Below are 18,978 nucleotides of genomic sequence, written 5' to 3' on the forward strand. Positions count from 1 at the left end.
GGTTTGAGAGGGGCTGAAGTGATGATTGGCATTACTTGCAAATGGATCAGCAAGACCCAAGCAGCCGGGCATGACACTGAGGGCATCACAGCCCACACAGGAGGGAGGAGGACCATGTCCTCCGGGAGAAGGGGTTGGCTTCTCCACAGTCCCCTGAGTTGGGCAACAGGAGGGACTCCCATGGCATGGTCAACATACAGGTCTTCTCCATGGCCATGACTGGTCCCTGCTGCTCCAACCTGGGGGAGCGATGTTGGTGCCACAAATCAGCGCTGGCATTTGCTTTTGTCCCCTCCAGGTGCTGAACCTGTTCTTAGCTTTGCTGCTGAGCTCCTTCAGTGCTGATAGCCTGGCGGCATCTGACGACGATGGAGAGATGAACAATTTGCAGATCGCTATTGGCAGGATCACCAAGGGGATCAACTTTGTAAAGGCCTCTGTCCTCATGCTGCTCCGCAGGCTGTGGAAGGGGAAGAAGGTGGCCCCGGAGGAAGAGCAAGAACACAGTAAGAGGGACAACTCTGTGCTAAACCACCTGGACACTGGCCAGGAGCCCAAGTCGGAGTACCTGGACGGAGTCACTAGCAAAGAGCATTTTTTCATGGATGAACTGGACCACATGAATTTCATTAACAACCCCAACCTGACGGTGCAAGTCCCCATTGCCTCGGAGGAGTCTGACCTCTACGAGGAGACGAGCACCCAGTCTGACACAGAAGATGCCAAGGTAAGAAAGGTGGGTGGAAGGGTTTCAACCCCAAAACTGGGACTTACCCATTCTTGCTGTGCTGCCCAAAGAATTATGCTGGGTTTGGTTACTTCTAGCTTTTCCACAGTGCGTGGCATGAGCCAAACTCGGGGTTTTTCAACCTGGCATTTCCCAGTGTAAGCTGGAGGGGTGGGCTCCAAGCAGGCGTTTGGCCTGTTTTGGGTCAGGTTGTGAGGTTATTGCTAACATGAGGGCGGCCCACTGCACCACAGGGTTGGTGCAAGGGTCGAAGCGCTCATTTTGGGGTTAAAGATCTTCCAGAGGAATTCGATGCCATGAAATCTGCTGATGGCACTAACATTGGATCCACTGCTAATGCCTCAGCATCATCGGGGAGGGTATGAAATCAGATGGAGGAGCTTAGCACAAGTGAACATGAAGCGATGCATTTTGGATCCAAAGCTGACGAGACAGCTGATGTCAGCATTGCTGTGTCGAGGCATGAAGAGGACTGTCAGGGCTCGTGGGACACAACTGGGCAATGCGAGACAAGAAACTTGGGAAGACCTAAGTGGACACAGAAAGGAGGGTGATAGTCTGGTGGGAAATCACAGCTCGCAGTGGGGTTGCATTGAGGTCCTGGGAATATGCAGGGCAGTTGGGGATGTTGCGGTGGAGAGAGGCAACTGGAGTGTCTGGAGCATCTCCCTTGTGAGGAAAGGCTGGGAGACCTGGGTCTGTTCAGCCTGGAGAAGAGAAGGCTGAGGGGGGATCTCATCAGTGCTTATAAATATCTAAATGGAGGGTGGCAGGAGGATGGGGCCAGGCTCTTTTCAGCGGTGCCCAACGCCAGGCCAAGGGGCCACAGGCACAAGCTGGAACACGGGAAGTTCCCCCTGAACATGAGGACAAACCCCTTCCCTGTGCGGGTGCCAGAGCAGGGGCACAGGCTGCCCAGAGAGGCTGTGGGGTCCCTTCCCTGGAGACATTCACCCCCCACCTGGACGCGGCCCTGTGCCCCTGCTCTGGGGGTGCCTGCTCCAGCAGGGGTGGGATGGGGTGAGCTCCAGAGGGCCCTGCCAGCCCCCACCAGTCTGAGATTCTGTAACTACAACAATCTGAAAAGAGATTTTGTATGAATAATATAACAGCTCTGACCCAGGGGTTTATCATGACTATTGATGGCAAACGTGTTGCCCAGGAGCTGAGGAGCCTCTGGGAAGCTCTGGCCCAGCTAGTCCTGCTCGGGGGCTGTGCTGGGGCAGAAGGCAGTGGAGCAGTCTGGGTGCCAACATTGCTGATGAATGCCTGGCTGTGATTGCACAGGGAGCCCAATGAAGGGCTGCAAAATGAACCAGGACTCGCAAAACCCCAGGTCCATCCACCTTCATCCACCTGCAGGCTCCGTGCAGCTCCATGCAGTGACAGGGACCTGGCTTCGCTTGGGGCACAGTGCAAGAAGAGGGGACAATTCTGATTATTTTTAATTAATTTTTTTTAGCTGGGAAAACAGGGTGTTTTCAGCAGTTGGGGCTGCAGGAGGAAGATGTCAGGAAAGGTTGTGGCTGGCTGTGACCCATTGCAAAGGTGCTGCTAACGCTGTGCTCAGAAGGGACAAACTTGCCTGGAGCATTTTGGTGAAGCGAATGGGTGAGGGGAGTTGCTGTTGCTGGTCCCCTGAGTGTTGCCAGCAGGAGGGCTGAGAGTTGGCATTCCTCCCCAAATTTTTCCTACTATAAGTCCAGTCTGGTGGCACTAATCCTCAGTACACCCAGGCCATGCCATTGCACACGGGCGTGCGGTCGCGCTGCACAGAGGCAAAGCTAATGCCGCCCGGCGGCTGTGGGGGGACACATCCAGCCTGGTCTGTGGGGGTCCCCGCGGCCCTCAGTTCCCTGCCACCACGATGGGCTTCCTGGCGGACGGGGGAAACCTCAGTGTGCAATTATGGACGTGTCCCAGCGCGGCTCCGGCGTTTTGGGGCTGTCTTCAGCTGACATCTAGTGGCACCCGCTCCAACGCCCTGCACCGAGCTTGTGTTCTCAGAGCCATCCCTGGCTGCTCGGTGTGTGCTGGGGGCAAACAGCATCTCTCAGCCACTAAATACCAGTTTACTCCGTCATCGCTGATGGTTTTGGTGGCTAAATTCAGTTGAACATTGCCGAAGGTGCAAACCAGGGGAACACATTAACAAACCGGCCCCTGCCCAAACAGGCAGGGTGGGCAAGGGGCTGGCGGTCATCACTTGAAATCACTCTCTAGTAAATAGGAATTGGGTGCTAATTGGTGGGAGCCGTGAGCTGGTCCTTGGGGAAGACTGCTGCTAGCTTGTTGTGTTCACATGCCGTCAATTAGCTCCAGATGGAGCCAAAGCCCAGAACACCACCTCACATCAGGGACACAGGCCACCAGTGACAACTGCAAACTGGGGGGGTTTTCTCTGGCTGGGCTGCTCAGAAAACGACGATAAATGCTCTTCCCCTTCCAGAGCAGCTCCCTTCTGAGGCAAAGATATTTTACAGGGTGAAATGGTAGCGGCAGGATGACGGCAGCAGTGAGGCTGCTCTCCTTGAGCACTTTTGCATCTTATGATTGATTTATCTTCTGCACCACAAAGCAGCGAGGAGGTGACAGGAACAGCAGTGTTGGTGTGTGGCTGTGCAAAGAGTTAGTGCTGTGGCTCAGGGCCTTTCCCAGGGGCTTTTGCTTCGGACTTCCATCCTGCCGGGCAGGGTGGTGTCTCCTCAGACGCTCTGGGCTGTGGGGCATCACAGGAGTATTGCCAAGTGCTGTGAATTTTGGGGGTCACGGGCTGAGTCGGGGTGTGCAGCACGTGAATGTCAATGCCCGGTGCTGGCAAGGATGGGGAAAGCCATGGATTTGGGTGGAAACACCCAGGCAGGTTGGAGGTGCTCTCCCAGGTGTTTTATGGACATTGTCCTACAAACCTGCTGATCACAGGCTTGTGGGGGCTCAGGAGCCTCCAGAGATGGGGTTTGGGGACCATGGGGCGGGATCAGCGTGGTTATCCCCATCCCATCCAACAGGACCTGCCCTGAGCACCAGCACACAGAGTTCCTGGGTTACACCAGGCTGCCAAGCACCTCTTGGGCACCTTTCCCCCGATCTCTGGGGTGACCGTGCTGGTTTATCCCCACCTTGTGTCTTTGCAAGACTTTTCCTGGAGGCAGATAATCTCTGTGTGTCCTTCCCTGGGGCCATAGCTTGCCTGGCTCCTTGCTGAGGTCTCCTGATCCATCTGCCCCTCCTGTCCCATCCCAACCCTGGCGGAGGGTGGTCCCACTGCTCCTTCAGAGCCACCAGCTCATGCTGCTGCTACTGCTGTGTCCTGCTCCCCAAGCAGTGCCCTGCACGTCCCCAGCACTCAGTAGCCAGGCTGTAAGGGTCCCCCAAAGCAATGTCATCTCCTACTGATGTGGCTGTGGCCACTGAAGCTGCAGGCAACAGCAGTGCCTCAAATTACCCTAGGGGGTCTTCCCTGGCTTGTTGGAGGATGGAGTAGCTACTTTATTCACTACCAAAGTCACTAGCAACCTTGGGGGAGGATTATCTCCTCCCCATGCAATGCCATCCTGCATTGGAGATGCCCACCCAAGATCATACCTGCTCCCAGGTAGGACAGGCAGGTCTGGGGAATTCTCTTTCCTCAAGCATTGCAGGTCTCCTCAGAAAGCCAAAGGGAAAAAAAAAAAAAAAAAAAAAAGAAATCCCAGGGACTTGACAGGGTTTTCTCTCATTATCAGCCCCTCCAGGCCTTGCTGAGTGGTGTCTGGGAAGCCAGCCAAGCTGAGCTGTGGTGCGGGATGGAGCCTGCGAGAGATGTTTGGGATGCAGGTTTTGAACTTGGGTGAACCTCAGCCTAAAAGCTCTTCAGCATGAGCCCAGCCAGCAGGATTTGAAAGAAGTGCCATGGTGGCCACCCAGGTTTCTGTAGGTCTAATTGTACCAAAGGGTGTTTGGTGGAGCATTTCTTGGATGGGAGCATGCAGAGGAGGAGGGGAGGTGGTGATAATATCAGCCTGAGATGATGGTACAAGTGGATGGGAGACAGACTTGCTATGCTTAGAGGAAGGCTGGGGTCAGAACACCTTTTTCTCCTCTGAACCCGGATGAAAAGCAAAGCTCGTGCAAGCTCATGTACCAACGGTCCTCCAAGGTTATCAGCCCTGGACAATTCAACAGCTTCACTCTGGGCTCTGCGTTTTCATAGCAAAGGGACTCAGAGCAGCCTTCAAGCAAGGGTGTCCCACCAGCTGGCTCCCTTGGTGGGGACAGGAGGAGCCGGAAGATGGCTGGAGGCAGCCACATCCCGGGAGCATCCCTTCTGCAGGGCAGCCCAGCCTGAATCCTCCTCTCCCTTTGCAGAATCCCCTCTCCAGCGACAACGCATCATCCCTGTGCAGCACCGTGGATTACAAGCACCCGCCGCCGGTGGAGGAGGAGGTGGCGGAAGAGGCTGAGGACAGCAATGAGCCCGAGGAGTGCTTCACCGAAGGTGAGAGACCAAGCGGGGCAGGGGACCCCAGGGAGAGGGGAAGGTGGGTATGGAGGGGCTATTGCCAACCAATTCTTGAAGGATAACAACCCCCAGGGTCACTTGGCTCAGCCCAAACTCCAAATCCTCCTGTACCACCAAGGATATGGTCCCAGTGGTGCTCCCCTCTTGTGTGCGCTCCCTCAAACCCAGCAGGATCCTGGTCCAGCCTCCACCTGGGAGGGTTTGAAAAGACAATAAAAGCACAAATAGTGTCATGCTGGTGGAAACGCCCTGGGCAGGAGGTGACCCACAGCTCTTTCTCCCATCCCCAGCCTGTGTGAAAAGGTTTCCCTGCCTCTATGTGGACATCACCAGCGACAGAGGGAAGGTATGGTGGAACATCCGGAAAACCTGCTTCCGCATTGTGGAGCACGACTGGTTCGAGACCTTCATCGTCTTCATGATCCTCCTCAGCAGCGGGGCGCTGGTAGGTCCCACCTTTTGCCCTGTCCCATTTGCTCTGCAGCAGCTCCCCAGCTTGGTGGGAGCCCAGGAACACGGGCAGGGCCCAGGCAGCAGCACCGGAGGCTCTGGGCGTAGTCTGGTTGTCTCCTGTGCAAAATAACACAGCTGTGGGCAGATATTTGATTTTAAACCCCATTTGGCTCAGGTCTGCCCAATGTACAGGCTTCCAGGGGATCTAAACATCCTCCCCTTGCCCTCCAAGAGCTCTGCATTGGTACAGTTACCCCTGTGCGACCCTCCCCGGCATCCACCATGGGCTGTGGTCCATGGGCTCAAGGGCATGCAGCTGCCTACAGCCTCCCCTCCCTCCCGTCAACCATGAACTATCTGCATCATCTATTTAGCTTTATGTGGATGATTCCTCATTTCCCGGCCTCCATAACTGTCTGTCAGAAGGTGCTTTACAAATAATTCATGGTTATTATTTTGCTGTTCAGCACTTCCAACCGCAGACTGGTGCACCCTCCCAGAACCTGGGCATCCATTTAAATCAACTGCATGAAAAAATTGTATGTATGTCAGCTGTTGGTCCTCTCTGAGGATTTGGGCTGGATATAGCTCAGCTGCACCTGTAAATAAACAGGGCTGATGGGGAGACCAACTTCTCTGCAAGTTTGGAGGTAAAGAGAGAGGGAAGGAGGATAGAAGGAGTGACCTGGTTTTCAGACATACTTTATGGGTCTGCATCATGCTCTGAAGTGCAGTTTGGGGACGTCTGAGGTTATAGCTAGTGCCGGAATCGAAATCTGTGCTAAAACAGCTGTGCAACACCTGGTCACCATGTCTGTACCACTGATTGCTTATGTTTTACATGCCATGCAAATGTAGCAATAACCCAAACTCCTAAGAGCATTTTCAAAACTACCAAGGCATCCAAAGGGGCGGGTTGGTGTCCTGGCTTTTGACTTGTGCTTAGACTGGTGGGAATTTGATGCAGCTGGACATTTGCTTCCATGAAGCTTTGCTTCAGGACAAACACCACGCTACATAGCCTACAAGAACTTCCAAACAAGCGTTAGACCACATGTTGATCAGGCGTGTCAGTAAACGCCACCTGTAGTTAGACTGTCAACTTTCCAAGCTACCCCAAGCCCTAGGAAAGCAGGGGCAACGCAGGCATGGATGTGGCTGCGTGGGCCGTGCAGCGGGTCTAATGGAAGAATGACTGTCATGTAGCTCCACGCCTCTTCCAGGCTTTTGAGGACATCTACATTGAGCAACGAAAGGTGATACGCACCATCCTGGAGTATGCTGACAAAGTCTTCTCCTATGTCTTCGTCATTGAGATGTTGCTCAAGTGGGTGGCCTACGGCTTCAAGGTGTATTTCACCAACGCATGGTGCTGGCTGGATTTCCTCATTGTCGATGTAAGTGTTGTCTGATGAGCACTTCTAGAGCCACAGTTACCCAAGGGATCTGGGTGCATTAAGGGATTGTAGGAGGCTGTTGGAAATGAACCCATACTGTATTTTAAAGGACAATGAAGTGGCTGTGGAATGAGGGCTTAGACCATTGCTTAAAATGTTCCTGTCCTCCACAGGAAGGGTCACGGCTTTCCCTGGTTGCAGAAACCCTTTCAAACCCTTTCTGTTTTACGTTCAAGCCAAGAACAATCCCATGCTGTTCTGCCAGACCCCAGTAGAGATGTGAAGGGAGGTAGTGTCTCCCAAATGCTCAGACACAGCAGGCCATGCCGCCTGTGTAGTATTTCTGCGTCCCCCGTCACCTCCACCCTCATACCCAAGAGGCAGGGGCATCCTCCTGGTGGCCGGTCACCAGGGTCCCAAGGACTTGATGCCAGTGTTTGTGTGTCACGGCAAGACAATGACCACTGGCCTGAGGGAGTGCCGGGGAGAGAGGGGCGGGCAGGAGCTGCAGGCATGTGGCTCAGTTCCTCTCTGTTGTTTCCATCTGCAATGTTGTTAATCCCTTGGGCTGCTCCTTCCAGGTTTCCCTTATCAGCCTGACAGCGAACTGGCTGGGATACTCCGAGCTGGGAGCCATCAAGTCCCTGCGGACACTGAGGGCTTTGAGGCCACTGCGTGCCCTGTCCAGATTTGAAGGCATGAGGGTAAGTGCCTCCCCTGTGTGCTGTTGGCTCCGACACGGCCATGCAAGCAGCACCATTCAGCAGCCACCTATGTCAGGGACCCATCCCAGCTGGCTTTTAGGGACCTCCAGATCAGTGGGATGGATGCTAAGGTACCTTTGGTCCAGTTTGAGCCCACTTGGTGCTGCCGAGGAGGGTAATGTGGCACAGGGACATGACGGCCCACATCATCGTTAGCCTGGTTCCCCAGCCAGGTCCTCCAAGGTCTTTTTTCCCCCTTGCAGGTGGTGGTCAACGCCTTGCTGGGTGCCATCCCCTCTATCATGAATGTCCTGCTGGTCTGCCTCATCTTCTGGCTGATATTCAGCATTATGGGGGTGAACCTCTTTGCGGGGAAGTACTACCGATGCATCAACACCACCTCGGGAGAGCTCTTTGACACCAGCGTGGTGAACAACAAGAGCGACTGCATGGCCCTCCTCTACACCAATCAAGTCAGATGGGTCAACGTCAAGGTCAACTTCGACAATGTGGGCTTGGGATACCTCTCCTTGCTGCAGGTGGTATGTAACAAAAGCAGCTACCATCCCTCAAGACGTGTATTGTCATAGCAGGGCAGCGTGAATAGCATCACAGATGGGGCCTCTTGGCTGCTTCTTAGCTCCAAAATTGGTATTTAACACAAAAAAAAAAAACCCTGCAGAGCTTAGGAGGAAAGGGACAGGGTAGAATATGGGAGGGGAAGGTAAGTGTCACCAGGGACCCGCTGTGGATAAGTGTAGGCAGCACCAAGCCTGGAGCTGCAGGAAGTCCTCTGCACAGCACAGGACGCAAAAGCGAGGAGGGGAGGCACTCTCCTCTCCCCCACCTCTTCATCTGAAAAGTTCAGTCTGCTGTAGCCATAGGCTGCAAGAGTTTTGCATGGGGAAGATGACAACTGGAAAAAGAGTGCATGTGTCCGCTGCAGGGCAGTGGGCGAACGCAGCCATGCTTCCACCGAACTCACCGCAGCTGAGCCGGGCAAGCGGAAGGGGAACTGCTCACCGCAATGTTAACAAAAATATAGGTGTGAGCTTTGTTATGGGGTGGGCTGGGGCTACTCCCATCAGATCCCGGGTAAGTGGCGGTTGCAGAATCGGAGCATAAGCCAAATTGATTAACCAGCTTTAAATGCAGCTTCCTCTTCAGGTTTATTGCTCCATCAGATTCAGGAAACAAGATGTTTAGGCTTTTTGTTTAACAAATCAGCAGCAAAAGCCTGTAAAAGGTGCAGTGTACCCCCCACCCCACCAGGATCGGGATCCAGCAAATAGCAGAAGCAATGATACAGAAGTCAGGACTACAGAGGTGACACAGATTGGGAGCAGGAGGAGCAGCCGGCCCCGGCACAGCCCTGCCATTGGGAAAATGCACTTTGTTTTGGGGGGAAAGAGTCAATTGATTCTTGTCCCAGCCTGTTTTGCAGTGGTGTTTTGGGAATTTGCTGGTAACTTCGGCCACAGAACAGAGCTTGTGCATGCGTACCTGTGTGCAAGTGCAAATCTCAGTATTTCTGCATCGGGGCATCTTTCTTGTGATTCAACTCATCGTCCCTCTCCTGCCATTCCCACAGAGAAGCTGTAACTCCGGACTGAGCAGGCTTTCTCAGAGCTAATCCCCCAAACTAAACCCCAAGCATGCACCCATCGCCCTCCCCTCCCTCCCTAGCCCCAAATACCTCCCAGCAAATCTGCTCTCCACTGCAGGCGACCTTCAAAGGCTGGATGGACATCATGTACGCTGCTGTGGACTCACGTGAGGTGAGTGGGCAAGCATGGGTGTCTCACAGCCAGCACTAAGCATCAACTCATCCCACCAGGCCAGTTCCCCCTGGCAGACTGGGAGCAGAGTCCTGGGGCCAAGGCACAGCTCAGCGTGGTCTGGAGATGGACCCTTCAGCCACAGCAACCCCTCTGGCTCTGCCCATTGGTGCCAGGGGGCTGCCTGCATCCCACCCGTGGCTTCAGCTAGGACATGGGCTAAACACTGAAGAAACCCTAAAACATCCCTCCTGCTAAGGTGCACAGCCTCAAAAAGGGCAGCCAGTTGTGTCCCTGTGCCACTCATGTCACCGTCACCACAGCATCCCAACCACAGCCTGGCCCCCACACCAGGCTCCCACCCCACCCAGGCTACAGCTGGACCCAAGCCCACTCCTCAGCTTCAGCTTCATGGTCTGAAATCCCAATTCTGCCTCCACAGCTCCACACTGGAGGGCTCATCCTTCACCCTGCTGTGAGATGATGCCCTCCATGTACCCCTCCATCCGGGAGAGCTTATCCCATCCTGGAGAAAGTGCTTGCCTTGCCTTGAACAATAAATGGGTTATTAAAACAGAGCAGCATTTAACCTTTGGGTTAAATGGGTTATTAAAAAAAAAAAAAAAGTGTTTTGAAGAGTTTCATGCAGAGGCTGTTTCTCCTGTGATCCATCCCAAAAAGTCTTCCCACGCCAGCCCACGTATGTATGCACTGCCATGAGCCAGCGCAGCAGGAGGGGCTTCCTACCTCTCTCTAAGTGAGCAAAGTCGCCCGTCACCTGCTGGGGAGGTCAGCCTCGCACACCCACGGGCCTGAACGCATTGTTTTCGTTGCCTTTTTTTAGCATCAGAAAGAGGCACTCTGCTCCCCCCGGCTGCAGCTGCAGGTGCTCAGCAGAGGAGCTGCTTCCAGCTCCCTCTGAAAATGGTGTGGGCTCCTGCCTGCCTGAACACTTGAGGCAGAGCTGGTTTGAGAGCAAATCCAACCTCTTCTGCCAAGAGCCTCCCTTGAAATGGGGGAGCAGGTTGTGACACCTTGGGATGTCTCCAGTCCAATGTAGAGCAGATTTAAGTGGTTCCCCTTAAGATGAGTGGTTCCCAAGGCCGCCAGGCTGTGCCGCACCCGCGTGCTGGGGTGGCACAAATTAAACCGCTTTTTCTTTCCCCTCTTGGCTATATTTCAGCCCTTGGAAAGGTGATTATCAGGAAGAGACTCAAGCTTGCTCTTTGATATCACTGCACCTGGGCATCCTTTCCTGTTCCCCAGCCCGTGGTGCGGGATCAGGGGTCAGCACACCCTTGTCCCCCAGACAGTGTCATGTGGATGTTCCTTCCCATGGCTGCCCCCACGGGGACCACTCAACCCGCACAGTGTCTGCCAAACATTTTGGAGCAGCCACCCCACAGCTCAGATAGTGACCCCTTGTCTGGGGGCGTGGGGACACGCTTTCCGGAGAGGGTTAGTCTCACATTCCCCATCTCTCCCGGTCAGATTGAAGAGCAGCCAGTGTACGAGATCAACCTCTACATGTACATCTACTTCGTCATCTTCATCATCTTCGGTGCCTTCTTCACCCTGAACCTCTTCATCGGCGTCATCATCGACAACTTCAACCAGCAGAAGAAAAAGATAAGTATTTTCTGGGTCCTGCAGCCACTGTTGCCTCCTGGGGTGCTGGTCCAGGGTGGAGGGGACCAGTACAGTTGTGGGGTGAGGGGACTGTGTCCCGTGCTTGGATGGACCCCAGGGTCCCTCTGCAACCTGAATTGCTGTTACCCGTCAGTGGCTTCCCGCAGAGGGAACAAGGAGAGCCTGACAAAGAGCACGTGGGGCTTTGTGTCCTGGCCGTAGCACATATAGAGGATTTCATTTATGGATGCAAAGGGAAGAGGGGGCTGTGTTTTCTCTTGCCTGTGCCACAGCAGGCATGGCTGTACACCTGAGCCATCACTTTTATTTTCTTTTCCGACCCCATGACCCTTTCTCATAATTTTTCCATGTGTCAAGGAAAAACTTGACTTCAGCTTTCAAGCGAACAGCACAGGACTAATAGCCCTGGGCTGCCGGAGCGGGAATCGGGTGGAGGGTGGGTAACACAGCGCCTGGTGTTTGTGCCAAGTGAGGTCTAAGGCACACCAAGATGCTGCCTTGGTCCCAGTAGAATCTGGCCAGCAAGGAGGGCTTGATCCCCAGCAGGGCATAGGGCGCCCCACTCGCCGCAGCGGGCTGGGAGGCAGCATCTCACCTCTGCAGGAGGAAACCACATTGCTGGGGTGAGCACACATGAGTGCTGTGAACTGTGGGAAGCAGCACAGAAAAGGGCAAGCAGGGAGAAAGCAGGTTTCACTGAGCCAGTGCAGCGAGCAATGCCTGGTAGGAGCTTGGCTGGAGATGGTTGGTGGGAAGGAGCATGGATGGAGATGCTTCGTAGGAAGAGGCGAGTTCCCAAGACTAACAGTGGTGATTCCCTTTATACTTTGGAGGCAAAGACATCTTCATGACAGAAGAACAGAAGAAATACTATAATGCCATGAAAAAGCTCGGCTCCAAGAAGCCCCAGAAGCCCATCCCCAGGCCATCGGTAGGTTGGGTTAATCACACTGGAGGGCAGCGGGGAGGGAGCATTTCAAGCCACCAACTGTCCCAAAGTGAATGAGAAGGGTCTAGGGAAGAGCATTTGCCAGGGCAAGGAGCCAAATCCTGGCTCCCCATTGCTACTCTGCAGACAGGACCTTCCTAAGAGCTGGGCCTTTAGAAGAGGTTCACATCAGTCGGCTTCCTTTGGATCTGCTCTTCAGCCCTGGGCCTGCTGGCAAGGGCAAGGAGGGGATCCCTTTTGCAGGGATGAGGGTTTTCTCCTAGCTCAGCTCCCGGCTCCTGTCTCAAAGGGAGTTACTCAGGGAAAGCTCAGTTTTCAACACTCCTAGAAGGGACAATGGCAATACATACGCAGTTGTGACTTGGGCTTGGTTTTGATAGCCCAGCCCAAGTGAGGCCTTTCCCCATGTGTTTATTCCTGCCTCGATGCATTACCTATGGATATAATTAGAAAGCAACTGTCCCCTGTGCCCACGCCTCCTGGCCATGGGGTTACCAGGTGGGTTTCATCCTGCAAGGTGCTGAGTATCCTCCTCCCATAGCTTCTGGGGCCGTGAGACCTGGCCACAAACCTGAGGTTTTCTACACTCTTTTAAATACGGTTCCTTCTTCTTTTTCTGTTGTGTCTTTGTTTTGTGTGTCTGTCCCATGTTCCCACCTCACCTCTGATTCACCATCATCACCTACGTGGCCCTTATGGCAGAACAAGTTTCAAGGGATGGTGTTTGACTTTGTTACCAAGCAAGTATTTGACATAACCATCATGATCCTGATTTGTCTTAACATGGTGACCATGATGGTCGAAACAGATGATCAAAGCGAACTCAAAACATCTGTCCTCTACAAGATCAACCTGGTCTTCATTGTCATCTTCACCGGAGAGTGTGTGCTTAAAATGTTTGCTTTGCGCTACTACTACTTCACTATCGGCTGGAACATCTTTGACTTTGTGGTGGTCATCCTCTCCATCTTAGGTGAGTCACAGAATCCCAGACTCACAGACTGGTGGGGGTTGGCAGGGCCCTCTGGAGCTCACCCCGTCCCACCCCTGCTGGAGCAGGCACCCCCAGAGCAGGGGCACAGGGCCACGTCCAGGCGGGGGGTGAATGTCTCCAGGGAAGGGACCCCACAGCCTCTCTGGGCAGCCTGTGCCCCTGCTCTGGCACCCGCACAGGGAAGGGGTTTGTCCTCATGTTCAGGGGGAACTTCCCGTGTTCCAGCTTGTGCCTGTTGCCCTTTGGCCTGGCGTTGGGCACCGCTGAAAAGAGCCCAGTCCCATGATCCTGCCACCCTCCATTTAGATATTTATAGGTATTGATGAGATCCCCCCTCAGCCTTCTCTTCTCCAGGCTGAACCAACCCAGGTCTCTCAGCCTTTCCTCACAAGGGAGATGCTCCAGCCCCTGACCATCTCAGTAGCTCTCCGCTGGACTTGCTCGAGGAGTTCCCTGTCCTTCTTGAACTGGGGGGTCCAAAATTGGACACAAGTCCTGCTGGTTCCACTGGTTCCTCAGGGGTCCCACTAGATAACAAAGTGTGGAAATGGTCTGGTGGCTGGTCCACAGCCAGCAAGCTGCCACTGGTCACCCTCTTACACCCACCCTTCGAGCAGGGACAGGCCAATAGGACAAGACAGGTGTGAGACCTCCAGGCAAGGTGAGAGGCTGGGATCCTGTCGCACCCCTCCTTGGCGTTGGGCTCCCCTTGTTGCATGGCTGCAGGGCTGAAACAGAGCAGCCAGCATTTAACCTTTGAGTCTGTGCACAGAGATATTTTGGAATACATTCCCTTTGCCACCAGCGGAGCTGAGCACTGTGTGCCATTGGGGCTGGCTTCATCTGGCTCTGTCCCCCCAGTCCTAGCAGATGGAGTACGTCCATCTGACCTCCCTACGTTGGCTGTAGAGCATGGCAAACTCACCTCTTTTTCATCCCTTCGCAGGCATCGTCCTCTCGGACATCATAGAGAAGTACTTCGTATCACCCACCCTCTTCAGGGTCATCAGGCTGGCAAGGATTGGCCGTGTCCTCCGGCTGATCCGAGGGGCAAAAGGCATCCGGACTCTCCTGTTTGCTCTGATGATGTCCCTGCCTGCCCTGTTCAACATCGGCCTCCTGCTTTTCCTTGTCATGTTCATCTACTCCATCTTCGGGATGTCCAACTTCGCCTATGTAAAGAAGGAGGCAGGGATCGATGACATCTTCAACTTTGAAACTTTTGGGAACAGCATCATCTGCCTCTTCCAGATCACCACGTCGGCTGGATGGGATGGCCTTCTCAGCCCAATCCTGAACAGCGGCCCCCCCGACTGCGACCCCAACCTGGAAAACCCTGGCAGTTCAGTAAAAGGGGACTGTGGCAATCCATCCATCGGCATCTTCTTCTTCTGCAGCTACATCATCATTTCCTTTCTCATCGTGGTGAACATGTACATTGCCATCATTCTGGAGAACTTCAACGTGGCCACAGAGGAGAGCAGTGAACCCCTCTGTGAAGACGATTTTGAAATGTTTTATGAAACCTGGGAGAAGTTTGACCCGGACGCCACCCAGTTCATTGCATACAGCACCTTGTCTGACTTCGTAGACACCTTACAGGAGCCACTCAAAATTCCCAAGCCGAACAAAATCAAGCTAATCACCATGGATCTACCAATGGTTGCTGGGGACAAAATCCACTGTCTGGATATCCTCTTTGCCCTGACTAAGGAAGTGCTGGGAGACTCAGGAGAGATGGATGCCTTGAAGGCCACCATGGAGGAGAAGTTCATGGCTGCAAACCCCTCAAAGGTTTCCTATGAACCCATCACCACCACTCTGAAAAGGAAACATGAGGAAGTCTGTGCTACAAAAATCCAGAGGGCTTTCCGTAGGTACCTCCTGAGGCGCTCGGTGAAGCAGGCGTCCTACATGTACAGGCACAGTAAGGATGAGGACGCCCTGAGAGAGGAAGCACCCGAGAAGGAAGGTCTGATCGCCACCAAAATGCACCAGATGTATGGGAACAGTGGGACAGATGCGGAGACAGCCCCTGCCTTTGGTCTTGCACCCGTTCCCAGCTCAGAGACTCGAGATGCTCCTGGTGAAGCAAAAGGATGGGATAAGGAACGCGTTGTGAAGGAGTCGCTGGTATAACAGAAAGAGGCTTTCGTCTCTCGCCCAGCCTGAAAAGACTTCATTTGTATCTCCTTTTCAAGAGCTCTTCCATATACAGATCAATAGATCTTAGATATTGAGCTAATTTCAGATATTTCAAGCAGACACCTTATCTTTCGAAGCAGGATCTCTTACTGATCCTGGTTTTTACAGCTCATTGCACTTGCAAAGAGTTTAATATTTTTTCTTATGAGAATTAAATGTGAAAACTGTTGTTGGTGAAAGAGAAACATGTTAGTTTTGAAATGATCTCATCATGGTAACGATGTTTTTCAGACATTAACAAATGAGTACGGCTGTCCTTTCACTTAAAGTAATTATTTATTAATGTTATTTCACAATTAAGAGATTTTCTTGTATATTATTCTTCCGGAGCGCAGCCAAGTAGCCAGTGAAAGATGAGCCAAGTGAAATAATATTAAGAATAATTACAGAAAATACAAGGTTTTGTGAACAAAAATCTCCAATGTCTTAAAGTAGCACCTTTCTTTTGAATATTTTAATAAGCTTTATGGGTTATTTTTTTTTGTTATATACAGAGAAAGTGCAATTATGTCTTAAAGATTTGTTTGCATATCCAAAACAAAGCATCTGCAGATATGTTCTCAGGGTTAAATATCAGGTTTTAAAGGTCTCTGAATATGCGTTGAAATCATAAATCATTCAGGTCTCTACGTTACGAATGTAAACAGTATTTATAGTCATGCTTCTTCTCTGTTTTCCCATTTCATCCAGATTTTGTGGCAGGAAAGCAATGGAAAAAAGTAGGGTTTGAAAAACCTCCTCCAGGAATCCCCAGTCCCCGTAACAAAACCCTCTAGGGTTTCTCCAAGCCCCACAGCAAGAGGAAATGTCCCGCTGGAGCACTCTTTGTTAGCGTTAATTAACGAGACGCATCCCCGGGGATCGGAGCAGGTGTTTGAACAGTCCTTGCAATGAGCTGCTTCAGCGGGGTCCCTTAAATCCCACCGGCCGCCGAGCACCAGCGGCCTTAATACAATGAATGTTCCCACCGGGGTGTAAATCCCAAACTACTCAGGCGGAGCATCCTTCCCTCGGCTGGGGCTCTGGAGGTGACCCGGTGGCACGTGCTGGGGTCTCTGCAGAGCCTGATGGGGCCAGGCAGGTCCGCACCAGGAAACCTCCAGGCAGAGGAGCGTTTTCCCAGGGGGGGAAGGGTTTTACTGCTCTTAACACAGATGGGCAAAAGAAAAGTATATCAAGAAAAACATGCAAAAGGCCCCCAGTTCATCTCTGGACCGCCTTCTGCCCTCAAAAGGGAAAAAAACCTCTTGAGATCAAAACGAACACGAACCAAAACCTCTTCCAGTTAAAACAAGGGCTGCTTCTTGAAGCCAAAGGGTCTGTCTTTTTGTATTATTATTTTTTTTTTTTCTTGGGCTGATTTTGGCGCTGAGCCGTTACGGATGCCCCACGTTCAGGCTGGCCAGGAGCGGTGCTGAGCTTGCTTGCATCCACGTGCTGTCGGCCAGGCGGCAGAGCCGGGGTCGCTCTGCTCATCCCATAGTGTTGTGCTTTCATTTCCGTGTTGCATAGGGTGATGCTCCCTGGAACAGGAGCCTGAGCTGCTTTAAATGGCGTTTGCATGGGAAGCATCCATGGCACGGCGGTTTCCAGCCTGGGTTGTGGTTCACAATCAATGCTGCTTGTACGTATGTGTCGTTGGGATGGGAGAAATGCCAAAGAGCAGAATTTGTGTGAGCTAAAGCCATTTTTCTTTGTACATTTCTTAAAATAAACTGTAAATGGTCTATTATTATGATACCAAATGCAGTGGTGTGTGTTAGAGGGGAAAAATGCTTTCCCTGCCCCTGCGAGGGGTAAATGTCCCCTCCCTTTGCTCCAGGGCGGCTCTGGGGAGACCCTGTTCATGCTCTTGGCTGGACCTGCCATCCTCAGGACCTAGTTGTCCCATCCTGCACAAGAGCCCCCCTGGGCTGCCTCCTCCCGGCACCTCTAACCCAGCCCAGACCCCAGAGTTTCCGCTCTGCTCATGAGCAAGTCCCCTGGAGCCCTTGGTGCCTCACAGCAATGAGCCCTGACTCCAAGAGCTATAGGAGATGCTGCAGGTTCAGCCAAGGAGAGAGATGGGCTTGGAGGAGGTGCAGACCCCCCGAGCTGGCCCATGCAAGGCTCTGCGGGGCCAAACCCGCCCCGCCAGCCACGTGGGAGCAGTTCAGCATCATGGGGAGAAGGCAGCGGTGGGCAAAGGAGGTTTCGTGCGTCAGTGGGTAGGTGGAGGAGGAGCCACCTCCGGGACCCGCTGACGTCCCCAAGGGCCACAGCATGGCCTCACTGCTGTGTTTTTGCTTTCACTGGAACAGCTCGTCCCAGGGCTGATGTAATTCAAGTTGAGAGCACCGTGGTACCACGCAGGCAGGGGGCTGGAGGGAGAAGGTGGCACAACCCACTGTCCCTATCCTCCCACGGCAGGGGAAAGGACAGCGGTGAAACCCAAGCCCTGATGAATAGGAATGGGCTGGGGAAGGGCGCAGCTGCCTGGCAGCAGCTCTGCTCTGCCCACAGGGCATGGTCTGGCCATGCGCTGTGAGCTGGGGAGCCAGGGTGGCCCGGGCGAAGAGACATGGGGACACAAGACCCTCCCCGTGATACCATCAGGTCTCCCTCTATCCCATGCCACTGGGTACTGCAAGCACAGGGTACTTCAAGGGGAGAGCAAGCCCCTCTGGACCAGGTCTGTTACTGCTCGAGGGTGCCAAGGAGCCTGCAGGCAGCACAGCACCGTAATTTGGCCACCGTCACTGCAAACCCTCTTTAGTTTGTGCCCCACTCCTGGTTTTGTCATATGGGGTTTTCCCAGGCACCTCCAGCATCCCTGCCTTGGTCATCACAGCTCCCACCTCCAACCCCAGGGCTTGATAGAAATCTCTCCAGTGCCTGCCGAGCCCATGGGCATTCCCTGTTGCTTTTGCCTTGCTGGGATGTCATGGTAAGGCTGTGCTTTTCCAGCAAGACCTGGGGTGATGGCAGCAGGAACTCAGCAGCACAGCCCCAATGTACAGCACCGTGCACGGCGTGACCTGCCCCTCTACCGGGAGAAGGCACCTCTTCCATCATCTCCCTTTCCCTCCTCAGGCTAGTTTTTCTCTGGAAACCTTTATTTCTCCTCCTTCTTGCTCCATGTCCTCTCACATACAAGGTGAGGCTCGGGCTGGTTTCTGGCAGCCACCGGATGCTCAGAACTCGTAAAAAAAACACCAAACCTGCAGAAGGTGAAGGTTTGGGGAGGCCCCAGGCAGAGATACCCGGGCTCTGGGGACCAACATGGCTGGCAAAAGTACCCTAAGGTGTTTTTCACATGGAGTTACAGTTCAGTGCTCACCCGCAGCTGGTAACGCACAGCAGCCAAAGGGCACTGCATGGAGAGAAACCATCTTTCTGCATCAGAGCAAAGGGGGACAGAGCTCACCTTGGGGTGCCACGCTGCGCTTTCCCCAAGAGCGACTGTCTCCAAAGGACTCACAGAGAAGGGTCTCGGCCATGGCAAGCAGGGTGCGGAGAAAGCGTGGGCATGGCTGGCACCCAAGGAGGTGACATGTCGTTTTGGCCATCTCTCCCCTCTTCTAGATTTCACCCATCCCTGGAAGAGCAGCTGCAGGGAC

At 53.5% G+C, this 18,978-nt stretch overlaps 1 protein-coding gene across 1 annotated transcript in view; it reads left to right on the top strand.

Annotated features, from left to right (window-relative positions):
• Positions 1–17,118, top strand: part of SCN4A (sodium voltage-gated channel alpha subunit 4) — a 34,188-nt gene extending 17,070 nt beyond the window's left edge. The window contains exons 15-25 of the mRNA XM_064473264.1: positions 299–727; positions 5,096–5,225; positions 5,540–5,694; positions 6,926–7,099; positions 7,681–7,803; positions 8,067–8,345; positions 9,528–9,581; positions 11,073–11,210; positions 12,058–12,162; positions 12,883–13,153; positions 14,121–17,118. Coding sequence (XP_064329334.1) covers positions 299–727; positions 5,096–5,225; positions 5,540–5,694; positions 6,926–7,099; positions 7,681–7,803; positions 8,067–8,345; positions 9,528–9,581; positions 11,073–11,210; positions 12,058–12,162; positions 12,883–13,153; positions 14,121–15,313 — 3,051 coding nt within the window. The 3' untranslated portion in view covers positions 15,314–17,118. The remainder of the gene's footprint in view (positions 1–298; positions 728–5,095; positions 5,226–5,539; positions 5,695–6,925; positions 7,100–7,680; positions 7,804–8,066; positions 8,346–9,527; positions 9,582–11,072; positions 11,211–12,057; positions 12,163–12,882; positions 13,154–14,120) is intronic.
• Positions 17,119–18,978: the final 1,860 nt, after the last annotated feature.

The sequence above is a fragment of the Phalacrocorax carbo genome, chromosome 25, assembly GCF_963921805.1.
Source record: "Phalacrocorax carbo chromosome 25, bPhaCar2.1, whole genome shotgun sequence".
Lineage (NCBI taxonomy): Eukaryota > Metazoa > Chordata > Aves > Suliformes > Phalacrocoracidae > Phalacrocorax > Phalacrocorax carbo.